Source organism: Vipera berus, assembly GCF_964194415.1.
Source record: "Vipera berus genome assembly, chromosome: 2".
Taxonomy (NCBI): Eukaryota; Metazoa; Chordata; class Lepidosauria; order Squamata; family Viperidae; genus Vipera; species Vipera berus.
The window spans coordinates 153,883,092-153,900,304 of NC_138203.1; the positions used below are offsets into that span (position 1 = coordinate 153,883,092).

A 17,213-nucleotide genomic window follows, 5' to 3' on the forward strand; every position below is an offset into this window, starting at 1 on the left:
ATTGGGATTAACAACCTGCCTCCAGAAGTAGTGAATGCTCCAACACTGGGAGTTTTTAAGAAGAGACTGGACAACCATTTGTCTGAAATGATATATAGGGTTTCCTGCCTGAGCAGGAGGTTGGACTAGATGACCTCCAAGGTCCCTTCTTTTCTGTTCTGTTGTATTCTTATTCTATTCTATTCTATTCTATTCTATTCTATTCTATTCTATTCTATTCTATTCTATTCTATTCTATTCTATTCTATTCTATTCTATTCTATTCTATTCTATTCTATTCTATTCTATTCTACACAAAGTGTTTATTTCCCATTGCCTGGTAGTTTACCAGAAGATCTTGGTTCCCTAATATCCAAAGACAGTTGAAACAAATAAATAATACTTCTGTTATATATTTATTCCTATGTAACATGGCTCTTTTGCTCATTTTTATCAATCTGCTAAACTGACCTGTGTGCAAAATGAATTTGCCATTGCTCCTTGCTTAATTGTATTGGGCAGAAAGACATTTTTGGAAAGGACGTTCAAGGTTATAATATGTTTATAAGAATCATATTATCAGCCGGTACCGAAAGGGTTCTGGGTATAGGTCTGGCTTAAATGCAATAGAAGGAGATACTCAAGTCCTGCTTAATTAAATGCAATATCCGGCTTCATACTTTTAAGTTTGAGTTCACATTTCCAAACATCAATCTTCAGCAAAAGAAGAGAAAAGAAAGAAAAAAAAATACTTCACTGTGTAAATTGGAACAAGGAATGAGCTAAATAAACATTGCATAATAGTTTCTTATTTGAAGGGATTTTCACTCTAGGAAGCATAAATAATATATGGTAGAATCCTTTGCTGGGGTCTTTAGTAGTGCAATAGTAATAGTACTATTAAGGGTACTTTTTAGTACCTCTTGGCACTGTAAGATTCTATCAGCTTGTGCAGATTAGGCCTACAATTGGTGGCACAAAGTGGTGATCGAGTGTTTGAAGTAAATGTTAGATTTTGTGTACTTAATTATTTTTCTTGATTAAATGCAAATGTTTTGTATGTAAAATCATGGAAGATTACTTTGGAAGGAACTCTGAACAGTTAAAGCATTTTTTTTAAAAAAATATCACAGATGTTAAAGCACGCTTTGGGTGAACAAAGCCGGGACGAGTTGTCAGCTGATGAGGATAGTCTTTCTCAACACAGTGATAGCATCATGGATTATCGCCAAATCAAACAACAATCAGGTAACATTTGGAACATGAAATTTATTAATGAGCAAATTGTATTGTTCCATGTTGGGACATATAATTTCCATCAGGAATGGAAAATAACTACATACCTGCCTATCATCTAGCATCTTTCCTTGACCTGATCCCCTCTATCTATCAGAGCTACAACTTCCATAATTCCTGTTGACCATGCTAGCTAAGACTTCTGAGAATTGTCATAGTAACACCTTCTAGAAAGTGCTAGATTGAAGAGATTTCTTTGTATAATGGGTCACAATAGCTGAACTGAGGGGTTTGTGCACTGTTGGGAAATGTGCTAACTAACTCAAAAGTTTAAAAACAATAACTTAACAAAGAGCCTGAATCTAGTTGCTAAAAAAAAATGTATCTCTGATTGTCTATAGAGATTCTCAGTCATCCAGGTCATAATTCTCTCACAAAGGTACTTTTTTTCAAAGCTGTATCTGATTGAATGTAATGCAGAGCAACCCTTATTAGATCCCAAAGACATGACAGGACAAGTTTGAGAAACAGAGCTTCTGAAATTTATTGAAAGGCGCTTCATGATCCCTTGTTTTGTTTTTTTAAAAAAAACTAATTGTGGTAGACCTGTCCAAAGTTTGTTTATTTCATAGATGTTCGCCGTCCAAGAAAAGCACCCAGTAGGGGACGGTCATTTTCTGCTTCCCCACCTCCGTCTAATTATCAACCATCACATGTATCTGATAGTCCACCCCAGAAGGATACAGAGGAGCCAGTACGAAGGGTGCGAATCTGTTGGCAAAATGAACAGGATCAAAGGAAGTTAAGACCAAAGGTAATGGCAGCAGTAATGGAAATGGGGCCAGTTAAATAATGCCTTAATGAGTGAATGTATTAATAGATGCTCTTAGCGGTCAAGAGAACTTGGATGAAAAGAATTTTTGCTTTTCCACTTCAGAGGTTTTATATCGTCTCCAAAAGAAAAAAAAACATTCTAAGTGTGACAGTATGCTACACGTACCTCCTGATGGGTGGGCTGGTAGCATTGTATGTTGGCTTGATAGATGATCTTGTAGATATCTGAGGTTGTGTAGAATAGCATGCACTTGCTTGGGGTAAAACTGCCTGCTTGTAACATAGTGGCCAAAATGCTCTGAAGCTGACCAGTATTGTCCTTGCTGATGGGAGGGAACGTTGCATAGGGCATGGATATGGTTAAAGCTAGCAGCCTGGTAAAGCTAGTTTATCATATCTGATTGACCAAAGTCATGGGGGCTGGTAGCTGAGGTCAGTATTTATTTGCCATCTACCGATGACTATGGCAAACTGAAGACTACAACCAAGAGCCTGGAAGAATGAATAAAATAAAAATAGATACATTGCACATTTGGGAAATGAAGAATATTATATTATATTTATTAGATTTTTATACCGCCCTTCTCCCGAAGGACTCAGGGCGGTGTACAGGGCAATAAATATCAAAATACAAAAGTTAAAAAACATTAAATAATTATGCCCGATATAATACATTAGTTAAAATCCATGTCAAACCCCAAACCCATCAGACCAGGCCGGCTTGTTCAAATAAATAAGTTTTTAGATCACGTCGGAAGGAGCAAAGGTCGGGGGCCATCCGGAGCTCAGCCGGTAAGCAGTTCCACAGGTCTGGCGCGCCCACAGAGAACGCTCTCCCCCTGGGGGCCACCAGTCGACATTCTCTGATCGGTGGCACCCTGAGGAGGCCCTCTCTGTGGGAGCGCACTGGACGGAGGGAGGTTGACGCCGGCAGCAGGTGTTGCCGTAGGTAATCCGGACCCATGCCATGTAGGGCTTTATAGGTCAGAATGGGGAAAGACGTCAAGGATTGGAATGTAAATGATCCAATCTTGTGAAAATCATACAGGGAAGTCAAAGTACAGATTTGACTGGGCTGAAAAATGTACTGGAAAGTATGCATTGGTGTCATCTCAATTGTTGTGGACGGGCTGAGAAAAAAGTTACTGTCCAGTGAGTGATGGTAGTAGAAGAACCAGAAATAAGTTTGGAAACATTGCTGAGTGTTCTGAATGGAAGTGATCCAAGGAGGAAAAATGTTTTATTAGGTGACATGAATAGTTAGTTGGAATGAGGCAAAAGAGTACATAAGAAGTGATTGTGCCATTTGGAAGCACAGCCATGAATGAAACTGATCATAAATTGTAGAAAAATGGCATTTTGTTTCAACTATGTGGTTTCAGTGTAAGTCTCAACACGTGCACATGGAACGGGCATGGATCCAAAAGCATGATTAATTGGCTTGTTCTAGAGATGAAAGCCTGAAAGAATTACTAAAAGATACAAAGGTGATTAGAGATTCTTAATATAAACTAGACACTTTTGGAAATGCCAGTGGAGAAACTTGGGTAAAAAAAAAAACAGACCTGGAGGAAAAGAAAAGTGACAAAATTGTAGTATAGGTAGAATGACTGCAGAAAGCAAAAGTGCAAGTCCTCTTATTTGTTTTATTGAATGAATCTCTAGGAGTCCCTACCTGTGGCTCAGGAATCTACCTATTGAGGGCTAATCGTCTCACTGAGATCAGCTACTGATCACATCCGCTTGAAGAAGAAAAAAAAAACCTTCTGAGTCATGGCCGCCCAGAGTTTCCACAAACTGCGAGATGGGCGGCATATACATTTAATAAATAAAATTTAATACAAAACTAGGATATTTCTGTCAATGTTTAAGATCAGTTCTTATAACTCCAGGCTTGGTTTGGAACTTTATCTGAACATAGATAAATTATTGTAAATTAGATCTTTATTGTAGATCCATGTCCATTTTCCATGTCTTTCGAATTTATATTTTCTCCTACCTTCTAAATTTACATAGGTAGAAATAGTGAAGGGGTGCCTTAATATTCACTTTTATCTTTTTTGGATCCTTTTTAATTTCCTTAAGTTTTTTTTTTTAAAAATAGAGCTTGTCTTATTTTTTTGCCTCTGAAGCTTTCAGACATTAATTGCTCTTTCAGTATGTTAGCTGAGTTTTTTGTTCTAGAACTGCAGCTGAACCACTGAATCTGAATATGTTAAGTTTCAACAGCCTAGAACAGAGGTCCCCAACCTTTTGGGTACCAGGGACTGGTTCCACAGAGAGAGGTTTTTCCACGAACCGGAGGGTGCGTGGTTTTGTGTACTGCCTGCATCCCGTGGATGGGGCTTTGCTTGTTTGTGCGGACCAGTTGCTGGCATGCCACAGCCCAGTACCGGTCCATGGACCGGGGTTTGGGGATCCCTGGCCTAGAAACCATGTTAAATGGAGCTCCTGATTTCTTAAAACTTTAGTTTGTGAACTGCTATGAGAATAGAATTATCAAAAGGCATGTTTCATAAAAGAATAACTAGTTACAGACAACATTCGGATTTTATTGTGTCTTCTAGCATCTGAGTAAAGCTTATGATGAAGACCTAAGAGCATATGAAGCTAGCGAAAGACTGGAACTTGCAAGGATAAAAGCAAAGGCTCAGGAAATGGTAAGATGCAGAAGAAATATGCTGATAGTTCTGTGCACTTCTTTTTAACACTAAATATTCTTTAGAACATTAATATCTGATGGGCAACTTTTGCATTAAGTCAACTGTCATATATTTAAATTTTGGTGAGAGGTTTTCTCCCCACCAAATTTACCTGAGCAGAACTTTAAATACAGGCTATCCTCAGTTTACAACCATTCACTTAGTGACCGTATGATGTTACAAGGGCATTGAAAAAAAAGTGTCTTACAATCAGTCCTCAGACTTACAACCACCGCAGCGGCCCTATGTTCAGAACTTGGGCGCTTGGCAACTGGCATTTATTGATGAGGGTTGCAGCATCCCAGGACCATGTGGCCTCCATTTGTGACCTTCCCATCTAGCTTCTGACAACCAAAGGTCAATGAGGGAAGTTGGATTTGCTTAACGACACCCTGACTCACTTAGCAACAGTGGTGATTCACTTAACAACCGTGGCAAAAAAGGTCATAAAATCGGATGCACCTCACTTAACAACTACCTTGTTTAGTAAGAGTAATTCTGTTCCCAATTGTGGTCGTAAGTTGAAGACTACCTGAAGTGGCCACCATTTTGTCTATCTCAGACAAATCAAACAGATCAGTTTTCCTGAGACTCTTGGGAAGGAGGTCCTCTTTTTCAAAGTGTGCACTTCACATTGATTATATTTTCACCCTGTGTTAAATTCTGGAAAGATCCAGTCATATCTGGATCATGGATGTGACTTGGTCATAAATTTTGTTTGCTGGAATCGAGATCGATAGATCCCAGTATGAGTAACTGCTTATTCGTAATGGTTTTTTTAAAAGGAAAAGGATAAAATTCCAGATTAGATTTTTCAGCATACAGTGTTTCCTTTTATACAGATTTTAGTTTTTTAGCTATAAAAATAATCCGTAAGGGCCTAACATTTTTCACCTATAAAAAAGTTAACCTTTATAGATGAAGAATTTTAGGCCCTTAAAGATTATGTAAAAGACATTCTCCCTATCTGTGGTGACTCTGAGCAGATGCTGTTAGTAATAGGTTGTCTCTGGAATCAGAGTCAGAAAAACAGTCACTTTTAGAAGGTGGCCGGAGACTTAGCATTATTTCCTATAGTAAAATGCCACTTGGACTGTCACCAGTTATCTGATTTAAGATGGAAATAATTCATTGTTCATTTAATAGCTAGAAATACCACAGATATGATGATACTGTGTTTCCCTGAAAAGAAGACCCGGTCTTATGGGGGTTTTTTTCCTCCAAAAGAGACAGTAAGTCTTATTTTGGGGGGGACGTCTTATTTTTTTTTCCTCAACATCTGCCTCGCGGCGGTGGTGGCACCCACAACTGTGTCCCGCAGGAGCCTGCGTTATTGCTGGTCCACTTCTGCGGCCACTTGCCATGCCACCACCATGAGGTGAGGGTGTGGGTGGAGCTGCCCCAAGCACCCCATAGGTGCCCAAACACTCTTCGCCCAGAGGGAGACTGGAAGCTTTGTCTGCTTGCAAATAGGGTGCTTGGGAACAGGGCTAATCGCTCCACTCCCAAGCACCCCATTTGCAAGCAGATGAAGCTTCCAGCCTCCCTCTGGGTGAAAAGTGTGTGGCGCATCTGGATCTCCTGCCTCCCCCTCTGCCTCTGCCTCCACACTTGGACTTACCTACACTGCGCCAAGGGGCCGGTGTGCTGTGGCTGCTGCCGGACCATCAGCCCCTGCACGCTCGTTGCCGCTTGTGCTGGCCACGCCCACCCACCCCGGGCTTATTTTGGGGGTAGGGCTTATATTAGGCCCACCCGGGGGAAAAAAATCAGTCTAGAGCTTATTTTCGGGGTGGGACTTATTTTGGGGAAATTGCGGTAATATAGAATTTTTTTAAAGTTGTCTATTTCGATCGAAGTATCGCTTCCAAAGATTGAGGAAGCAAGATGGCGATCTCTCTCCCCTTCAGTGTGTGTCCAGGGGAAGCCATTCTGGAAAACTCTGGGAGGAAACCAATACAGGAGTCTTTGTCCTGTGTGAACTGGAGGATGTTGACATCTTTGGTTCCAAACCAGATATTTGGAGATGGGGGACTAAGTTGTTCTGTACCTGAACAAGGCCAAGATGTGCTTTTGGCTAGTGTGAAGATAGGCCTTTCTGCCTTTTAGGATTATATTGTTGGGCTCTCATCTTAAAGACACATAGCCACATTGATCAGCCATTGGATAGCTTAAATGTCTGATGTACAGAAAGTCACCAGCCTCTTCTTGCGCTTTGGGTTTGCCTCTTTTTGTATCAATCTTGAGCGGTCATTAGGATACGCCCGTACTGGAACGATGAGCATTCCGCTAACTATTTGTTCTGTGTGTGTGTGTTTGCATCAAGGAGGAAAAATACAAAGAGAATGTGCTTAAAGAAACGCCAAGAATCTCACACGCAGCAAAGATTTATTCTCAAAAAAATATACCTCGGCATTCCAAGCTCAACCCGAGGATTTCAAGAGGAGGGTTTGCGAAGCCAAAAAAAGCAGCTCCAAGTAAGAACTGAACCCCCTTCTGGGTCGAGAGCCTGGCAGCCTCTGAAAGCACGTTCTTTCAGTCCATGGGCCAAGATCACTGGCATTTTAGCCGCGTCTAGCTGTGAAAAACACTTCTGATTGCCTCCATATGTCTTTGACCTGGGCAAGGGGAGCAGAGAATTTAGGGAGCCTTTTGTCCTTTTATCCAGCTGTTTCCTCAAGGTCATGAGGAAGGCTGGGCTTCCGTGGGTGCAATTCCTTGTTAGTCCTCTCTAGTTTAGTCTGTCACCTGATTGGTATATCGCAGGGGTCCTCAAACATGGCCACGTTAAGACTTGTAGATGGATGGCTGGGGAATTCTGGGAGTTGAAGTCCACAAGTCTTAAAGTGGCCAGGTTGGAGGACCCCTGCGATATCGCTTCAAATCAGTGTTTCCCCAAGCACAGCATTCCAACTACCTTTCCTTTCCTTCCTTTTTCTTCTTTCTTTTCCTTTCCACCCCCACCCCCCACCCCTCCTCTCGACCCAGATGAAAAAAAATAACCATGAATACTGTTAAGCTGTATAAAATTATGTGTGGGTAATTCAAGAAGAGGAGCAGCCAAAGCGTCCCAGTCTTAAAATAAACTATTCTACCTCTATTTCAAAATGTATTGATTCTACAAAAGACCAGAAGGGCGCCCTAATGATTCTTTCCCGAATGCTTTTTTTCTCACCCAGCATGTGAAGTGCAAAAACTCCACTCAGAGTAACTTCAGATTTGTTCATCTGCATGCAATATTGTTTAGTAATATGTTATGACAGCTGTTATACCGAACTGCTATGCTTGTTTTGAGGTAGGCTAAGAACAAGGGATATTAGCAACGGCCATGCTAATTAAATATTTCTGTGTGTTTATGATGTTTAACTGATGGAGCAAATCTATGGATGAGAGAGTCTAAGATAAAGCAGCTGCCCTATCCAACGCTTAGCAGAAAAGTCACATTGATTTCTTCCTCTCTCTTTTTTTTTGTTTTCATATTCTGCCATTGGTGTTAGGGCTTTTATATTACCTTCCATATAAACATAACAAAAATTTTAGTCTGCGTTTAGTTTAAACACAGTCAAGTATCTCATTTGGAGTTGTGGTTTCAAAGAAGAAGAACCTACACCTGTAAGAATTTACATACATGTAGTAAAAACCATTAGATAACAAATTACGTATTTTCAAAAACGAGTTCACAGAATCAAAACAGAATTAATGCACTGAATTTCAACACCGATGTGACTTGTTTGGCTGTTGGGTTTGCAAACTGAATCATGTGTAAACCATGGTTTATACCAGGCAAACTGCTTTTCACAACTATTGTTTAGTGTGATGTGCAAACCAGTTGGTGAATTGTCGTGCATTCCGGCTGGCCTTCAGTGTCTTTTGTCGGTTTTATTGGGCTCAATTATATCACCTTAGCCCGCAGAGGCTCCTAAAACTTGGTTCAGGATTAGAAGGTCTTTTGAATCCAAGTATATATCATTATTATTGTTTGGCAAAATATGGGCATAAATTCACCAGTGGTAGACGTTTCTCATTACAGATGAGACTGGTGAAGCAAGGATAATTCTCAGCTGCTATATTCCCTTAGATAGGGTACAATTGTAATTATAGAGCTGGCCAATATTCCAATAAAGAGCTAGGGCAGGATATAAAAATCCCTTTTTAAAAATAATTTAGGAAATGCTCATTTCTCTTAGATGGACGTAGTTATAGTGCTGATGGTTTCCTTGTTGAAAGACTTGAAAGATCGAGTTAGAAGCAGAGCATCATGAAGAAAATCTATGTGGTCGCTAGGATTCAACATGACTTGATGGCACATGATCATTTCTCTGCTCTCAAAACATGTCTATGCGATAAATATACGAGCCAGTTTGGTCTAGTCTAGTGCAAAGGTGTCCAACCTTGGCAACTTTAAGACCTGTGGACTTTCCAGACATTCACATTGAGTTGAAGTCCACAAGTCTTAAAATTGCCAAGATTGGACACCCCTGGTCTAGTGGTCAAGGCTGGAAAATGGGAGACTGTGTTCTACCTTAGCCATGTAAGCTATTTGGGCCAGTCCCTCCTCAGTCCATCTCGCCTCACAGGGTTGTTGTGGGGAAAATAAGAGAGGAAACTGTGTTGGATATGTTCACCACCTAGGGGAATACAAATAATATTTTTCTAACCTTTTTTAATCTAGTTATAGCTCCTAGCCCAGGGGTAGGCAACCTCGGCTCTTTTATGACTCACGGACTTCAACTCCCAGAATGGCTGGCTCAGGAATTCTGGGAGTTGAAGTCTGTGAGTCATAAAAGAGCCGAGGTTGCCTACCCCTGTCCTAGCCTAAAGTAAGCAGACCTGTTTAGATGTTTAGTTTATAAGCAAGAATGTTAAATCAAGTGATGTGACATGCAGTACCATGACCATTAATTTGTATAACAGTAAGCTTGGTCCAGCCTTCTCCAATCATGGCGGCTCCAGGATGGGGAAGTGAGCTGTTTTTAATGGCAGCTCAAAGCATGAGGCCCACTTCCAGCTGTTCTTTGCTTTAGGCCTGTCTCTTTCTTTCAGTGAAAGTCAAAGAGAACGATCTCTTGCCTTTGCTCCTCGAAGAATTTCCTCACATGAACATTTCTCATCCAACAATGAACAAGATGTGGCGGCAGCAGCTCTCCCAAATAGAGCGATTCCAACCTCCCAGAGAAGGGAACCAGTGGAAACTGCAAAACGAAGTGAGTTATCTGCAGGCTTGAGAGAGTCACAGCCTTTCAAAACTGAGGCACAAAAAAATGTGCCAGCAGTGGCTAAGATACAAACAGGTAGTCCTCGGCTTGTGACAGTTTGTTTAGTGACTGTTCAAAAGTTACAATGGTATTGAAAAAAAGTGACTTGTGACCGTTCTTTTTTATACTTAATGACCATTGCAGCATCCCCTTGGTCATGTGATCACAATTCAGACTCTTGGCAACTGACTCATATTTTCAGTGTCCCGGGATCACGTGATCCCCTTTTGCGACCTTCTGACAAGCAAGGTCAATGGGGAAGCCAGATTCACTTAGCAACCGTGTTACTAACTTAACAACTGCAGTGATTCACTTAACAACAGTGGCAAGAAAGGTCCTAAAATGGAGCAAAGCTCACTTAACAACTGTCTTGTTTACCAACATAAATTTTGGGCTCAATTCTGGTCATAAGTTGAGGACTCCTTGTATTGATGGTACTCCTATTTTTTTATTTTTTTGGGGGGGGGCATATTATTAAAGGCAATGAATTGGCCAGTATATTTTTCAGTTACTCTAGGAGGGTCTGAGATTTTTCATTCAACCGGAGCTTTATTCCCTATAGGCTGATGTCACTCAATGACTTTATGACATTGAAAAAGGAAGGAAATGGGGGATCAGTAATGAAGAAAATGGATTACAAGTCCTGATGAAAGCACAGGGAGTAACTGAAAGGGGAAAGTGGGGAGAAATAGACCGGGTTGTTGTTGTGGGGAAAATAGGTGGAGGAAGGATATGAGTATGTTAGCCACCTTAGATTACTTATACTAAATAATAAGGGTGAGATAAAAATTAAATACATAAAATTCATCTGCCTTCAAATGTAAGGCTGGCTTCCTGTGAGTAAATCATGATGATTGGGGATATTGGAAGTTGTAGCCGAAGCTGGCATTGAAACTATTCAGCAGGTGTTTCTGGAAGAGAGTAGATCGAGGTGGAGAAAACTTTCTTGAGAGCTGCTAAATTGGTTAATATGCAGAGGCTTGATAAGTGAATGAAAAATAATGATTTAAATGAAATCTGTGGGGTCCTTGGTGCTCTCTGAGCTTGGTTGTTTTCCTACAGACATTTCCTTACCCAAGTAGGAAACATCATTAGTGCTACGTGAATGAAATCTGTGTACTTCTTTCAGGTACTGGAAACACTGAAGAAGCACGATCTACTTGTGGATCTTCTTAAGAGAGAGCAGGCTCACAACAGAAGATTGGTATATGTGGAAACAAACTAATGTATTGATGATAATTTTAATTTTTAAACGTATTGGTAGGCAGGCTTTCTGATCCACGTAAGGCAGTGGAGAAGACTCCAAGAATAGAACAGTATCATCATATAACATCAATAGTTAATCAAAACATAATTCCTTCTAACAATAGATTAGATTAGAACATTATTCAGTCTCTATAAAAATATAGAGAGCTATGAGAATAAAGATATGATAAATTAAAACGCAGTCATCTTGGTTGTAAACTGCTGTGGTCCTCTCTTCAGTAGCATGCAACTCTCCAATATATAATTAGTACTAGCATTAGCACTTAGACTTATATACCGCTTCACGGTGCTTTACAGCCCTGTCTAAGTGGTTTTGCAGAGTCAGCCTATGTCCCCCAACAATCTGGGTCCTCGTTTTACCAACTTTGGAAGGATGAAAGTCTGAGTCAACCTTGAGCCGGTCAGGATCGAACTCCTGGCTTTGGGCAGAATCAGCCTGCAATATTGCATTCTAACCAGTGTACCACCAGAACTCACAATTGGGACTAAAAGTGTACAATGCATTGAAAAAACAACTTCAGATATTAGAAAGTAATCCTGCCACCTGGTGGAACGTTTAAGACTCCAGGCTGAAAGCAGGGCATCTTCCCAAATGCATCTGGGCCTAGTAGTTCTAGGAATCGTTCCCCAACAAGTCTGGGGCTTGACAAATTCCAGCGCCTGCTGCAATGCCAACCAGAAACAGGACACCCTGGAGCACTGCCACTTTTTCAGCCAGAGCTGCACCATAGGAAAGGGAAAAAGCCTCATGCCCTCCGAGCATTGCTTAAATATGTGCAGAAAATGGGGGCGGCTTCCCTCTTTGGTCTTCAGGGAATCTTAATAGCTTTTCCTCCTTGGGTTTGTGTTTCAGCAAGAGTTTAGGCAGCGCATTGAGAGGCAGAAATGTACACAGAATAAAATGAGAGAGAGACGCCAACAGATTGCCCGAGCCAAAAAATACTATCAAGATTACCGGATTCAGCTGCGTGCCAAGATGATGAGGACCAGGACACGGGAGGAAAGGGTAAGTTTGGGATCTCACTCTGCAGTGCTAGTAAAGAGCCAAGCCAAATTCACTTTGGCCAGGTTGAGAGAGTTTGGATCAATTTACTGTGTTTTCAGCCTGGTGTGATTGCAGTTGTGAACCCACCAACCCCCATTTCAACAGCAAACTAAGAATGCCCACATTAGATGGTTGGGTGCCATCAGCTAGTCTGATGAATTTGGGAGGTGCTTAGATATTGTAGCTGCCTCATACCATTCCTTAATCAAGAAGAGCAGAGAGGATTATGTCCTGGAAAAGCAACTATGTGTTGAGAACACTGTGCCATAAATGTCAGAGGGTAGTTTTAGTAAATGATCTTAAAAGTTAAAGCCAACTTACTTACTTTTTAAAATCAAAATTGCATTTCCTGTGCTGTTATTGCCTCAAAAGGTTATTACAGGTAGTTGTTGACTTAAAACGATTCATTTAATGACTGTTTGAAGTTACAATGGCACTGGAAAAAAAAGGACATGATCATTTTGTCATACAACCTTTGCAGCATCCCCCCCGGTCACATGATCAAAATTCGGACACTTGGCAACTGGCATATATTTATTACGGTTGCAGTGTCCTGGAGTCATGTGATCACATTTGTGATCTGATAAGTAGTTAATGGGGAAGCCAGATTCACTTAATAACAATCATGTTCTAACAAAACAACTTCAGTGATTCATTTAACAACTCTGGTAAGAAAGTCGTAAAATGGAGTGAAACTCATTTAACAATTTGTCTTGCTTAGCAATAGAAATTTGGGGCTCCATTGTGGTCATATGTTGAGGACTATCTATATTGGGAGTTCAGTAAAATACAGATATGCATAAACACTGTGAATTAACTAGTTGAAAGGAAATGATCAGTTAATTGATTTGATTAATTGTGATTCAGATTGATGAAGAGTAGATTATTTATGGAGAATACCTTGGGTTATTGCTTCTCCCTCTTGCTAACTTTTTAAGCAATTAAACAGTACCGATTACTACATCCTTTGCATCACAAGGTAATAGAGTAAGAATTTTGATCTTGTAGCAAATTTTATATTATGAAGTTCCTAATCTGCAAGGTTTTGTAGTAAATGTTACAACTCCCAATGTGTGTTCCATTTCTGCTCAAGGCTCAGTTGATAACAATAGAAGAACCCCTTATGGGAATAAGGAATTATCTATAAAATGGCTGGATAGCGCTTATTGAGACAAAACTGACCATCAGTTAGAATTGTCAAAAGGGAAACTAAGATCATACAGTATATATGACTTTGTGACAAAGTTGGACTTGGGACCTGTGTCTAAAGATATTATGTTTCCCTGAAATTATTTTTTTAAACAGCTGTTCTTATGTTTGTTAATGAAATGTCGTTTTGGTAGATATTTAAACAACTGTTTGAAGAAGCCTTGGAAATTCAGAAACAAAGATTCCTTGAGTTGAGGTCGTATGCCAAGGAAAAACGTGCTGAACAAAAGAGGCAGTATCAAGATGAACTGCAATCCATGGAAAACTATTATAAAGATCAGGTAGGCTTTTGCCCGATATCATAAAGATGGCGCTTGATCTCTCGCAGTCCATTATTAATTTTTCTTCCACTTTCCTTTAGTTTGCAATGCTGGCTGAAGCGGTTTCAGAAGAACGTCGAGAAATCCAAACCAGAGAGCGAGCACATGCCCAGGTAAGTCTTCTCCTGTAGAGAGGGAATGCACACTCTTTTCTCAGTGCTTTGAAGATGACTCCCCAATGTTGCAGTTGAATTTGTACACGAGCCCTGGTGGCACAATAGTTAGAATGCAGAATTATTGCAGACTGACTCTGCCCATTGCCAAGAGTTCGATCTTGACCGGCTCAAAGTTGACTCAGTCTTCCATCCTTCCAAGTTCGGTAAAATGAGGACCCCAAGATTGTTGAGGGCAATAGGCTGACTCTAAACTGCTTAGAGAGGGCTGTAAAGCACTATGAAGCGGTATTTAAATCTAAGGGCTATTGCTAAGTGTCAATAATCTGACAAAGGGGGAGGGGGTTATATAGATTTAATTATAATTAAAATTATAATAAATAAATGGCCCAATCTCTTTTTGAAGTATTTTGCTCTGCCTGCGAAGTATGCACACTTTTCCTGTAAAGTTTTAGAACTATAAATGAATTGACAGATGGCTCAACATAATCCTAATGGTTTCTTTTCAGACATTAAGTAAAGTGAAACGTGAACTGAGATCCAAGCTGGAGAAAGAGATTAAAGAGCTGCAGGACATGATCACACATGATGATGATGATTTGTTTTTTCGAGAACTAGAAGCTGATCGGCTGAAATCCAGACTCTTGGTGGCTTCTTTTCAGTGTAGCAAGAACTATCTGTTTCTTTAAAGGCCTGGTACGCTTGTATCATATCTATGTGGCTTTTTTCAAGACCAGAATCAAAAGTATAAAATTAGCAGTTTAGTTTCCTGCCCCAAGACCAAGATTAAGTTGATGTTATGAAAATATTGCACTGATATTTTCAAAACAAGTGGTTTTAAAGACTTTGTCAATAAAGATTAGCTTCCTTACAATCACAATGCAGCTATCTCTGGATGTAACTTCTGTGGCCAAATTTTATTTTGTTCATGTAAATTGCTATCCCAGATTGGGCTAATGTTAAAAACAAATGGTAAGTTACGGTTCTTGAATCTTTCCAGGTATCACTGTCAAATTTCCTGGCTGGTCATAATTTGCTGTTATTTCTTTTCTCTACATTTTGAAGATGGGGAGATTTACTCTTCTCGTATCATCTGGCCCTTGTCCAATGGACTAAATGTTCATAATTATATATAAAGTATTAGCTAAGCCAATGTTGCTATAAGAAGCAATTAATTTTGAAGTCACTCAAGGTAAAGAGGTATTCCCTAACCATATCTTAAATGTCCAACCTGTTGTTTCATCCTGCCTTTTGGTTTTCTACTGAAACACATAGTGGCTTGTTGGAGAATAGCTCCACTCTGTAACATTTTATGAGTATTGTATCTCACACACTGTATTAGAGGAAGTGATGCCATGTATTTCCAGGGACTCTGATGTTTATTTCTCCAGGTACTAATGGCGATCTGTTATACAGGTGAAACTCTAAAAATTAGAATATCGTGCAAAAATTCATTTATTTCAATAATGCAACTTAAAAGGGGAAACTAATATATGAGACAGACTCATTACATGCAAAGGAAGATAGTTCAAGCCGTGATTTGTCATAATTGTGATGATTATGGCGTACAGCTCATGAAAACCCCAAATCCACAATCTGAGAAAATTAGAATATTACATGCAATCAATAAAACAAGGAGTGTACATAGAACAATATCGGACCTCTGAAAAGTATAAGCATGCATATGTACTCAGTACTTGGTTTGGGCCCCTTTTGCAGCAATTACTGTCTCAATGCAGCGTGGCATGGAAGCTATCAGCCTGTGGCACTGCTGAGGTGTTATGGAAGACCAGCGGCCTTCAGCTCTTCTGCATTGTTCGGTCTCATGTCTCTCATCTTTCTCTTGGCAATGCCCCATAGATTCTCTATGGGGTTCAGGTCAGGCGAGTTTGCTGGCCAATCAAGCACAGTAATCCTATGGTCATTGAACCAGGTTTTGGTGCTTTTGGCAGTGTGGGCAGGTGCCAAATCCTGCTGGAAAATGAAGTCAGCATCCCCATAAAGCTCGTCTGTGGAAGGAAGAATGAAGTGCTCCAAAATCTCCTGGTAGACGGCTGCGTTGACCCTGGACTTAATGAAGCACAGTGGACCAACACCAGCAGATGACATGGCTCCCCAAATCAACACAGACTGTGGAAACTTCACACTGGACTTCAAGCATCTTGCAGTGTGTGCCTCTCCATTCTTCCTCCAGACTCTGGGTCCTTGGTTTCCAAATAAGATGCAAAAGTTGCTCTCATCAGAAAAGAGGACTTTGGACCACTGAGCAACAGACCAGGTCTGTTTTTCTTTAGCCCAGGTAAGACGCTTCTGACATTGTTGTTCAGGAACGGCTTGACAAGAGGAATACATTTGAAACCCATGTCCAGGATCCGTCTGTGTGTGGTGGCTCTTGACGCACTGACTCCAGCCTCAGTCTACTCCTTGTGAAAGTCCCCAACACTTCTGAATGGCCTTTTCCTGACAATCCTCTCCAGGCTGCGGTCATCCCTGCTGCTTGTGCACCTTTTTCTTCCACACTTTTCCCTTCCACATAACTTTATTAATGTGCTTTGATACAGCACTTTGGGAACATCCAACTTCTTTTGCAATTACCTTTTGAGGCTTTCCCTCCTTATGGAGTCAATAATGGTTTTCTGCACAACTGTCAGGTCAGCAGTCTTCCTCATGATTGTGATTCCTACTGAACCAGACTGAGAGACCATTTAAAGGCTCAGGAACCCTTTGCAGGTGTTATGGCTTAATTACCTGATTAGAGTGGGACACTTTGAGCCTAGAATATTGCACCTTTTCGCAATATTCTAATTTTCTGAGATTGTGGATTTGGGGTTTTCATGAACTGTAAGCTATAATCATCACAATTATGACAAATCACGGCTTGAACTATCTTGCTTTGCATGTAATGAGTCTATCATATATTAGTTTCCCCTTTTAAGTTGCACTACTGAAATAAATGAACTTTTGCACGATATTCTAATTTTTCAAGTTTCACCTGCAAATTATATTACTTACCTAATGGAATAGTTGGGGGGAAAACGTTCTTCTCTGCAGCCCTACACTTTTATCTGACTGCATTTTCTTTTCTAGGCACAAAATATGAGAAAAACTTTTAACATACCTTTTCCTATGCAAACACTCCATTAGAGATAAATCTCTCTATATAGTGAAATTAAAAGTAGGCCAGCTGTAAGAGCTGGATTTAAGCAAGTTCTACTGTAGAAAGCACTTAGCTTGCTCATCCATGTATTGACTGA

At 40.3% G+C, this 17,213-nt stretch overlaps 1 protein-coding gene across 1 annotated transcript in view; it reads left to right on the forward strand.

The window, feature by feature from the left end:
- Positions 1 to 17,213, forward strand: part of CEP95 (centrosomal protein 95) — a 41,475-nt gene that overhangs the window by 22,900 nt on the left and 1,362 nt on the right. Inside the window, exons 13-22 of the mRNA XM_081317647.1 lie at positions 1,113 to 1,227; positions 1,848 to 2,029; positions 4,617 to 4,709; positions 7,078 to 7,228; positions 9,795 to 9,955; positions 11,136 to 11,210; positions 12,126 to 12,278; positions 13,661 to 13,807; positions 13,888 to 13,959; positions 14,469 to 14,931. Of these exons, the coding sequence (XP_081173773.1) occupies positions 1,113 to 1,227; positions 1,848 to 2,029; positions 4,617 to 4,709; positions 7,078 to 7,228; positions 9,795 to 9,955; positions 11,136 to 11,210; positions 12,126 to 12,278; positions 13,661 to 13,807; positions 13,888 to 13,959; positions 14,469 to 14,648 (1,329 nt within the window). The 3' untranslated portion in view covers positions 14,649 to 14,931. The remainder of the gene's footprint in view (positions 1 to 1,112; positions 1,228 to 1,847; positions 2,030 to 4,616; positions 4,710 to 7,077; positions 7,229 to 9,794; positions 9,956 to 11,135; positions 11,211 to 12,125; positions 12,279 to 13,660; positions 13,808 to 13,887; positions 13,960 to 14,468; positions 14,932 to 17,213) is intronic.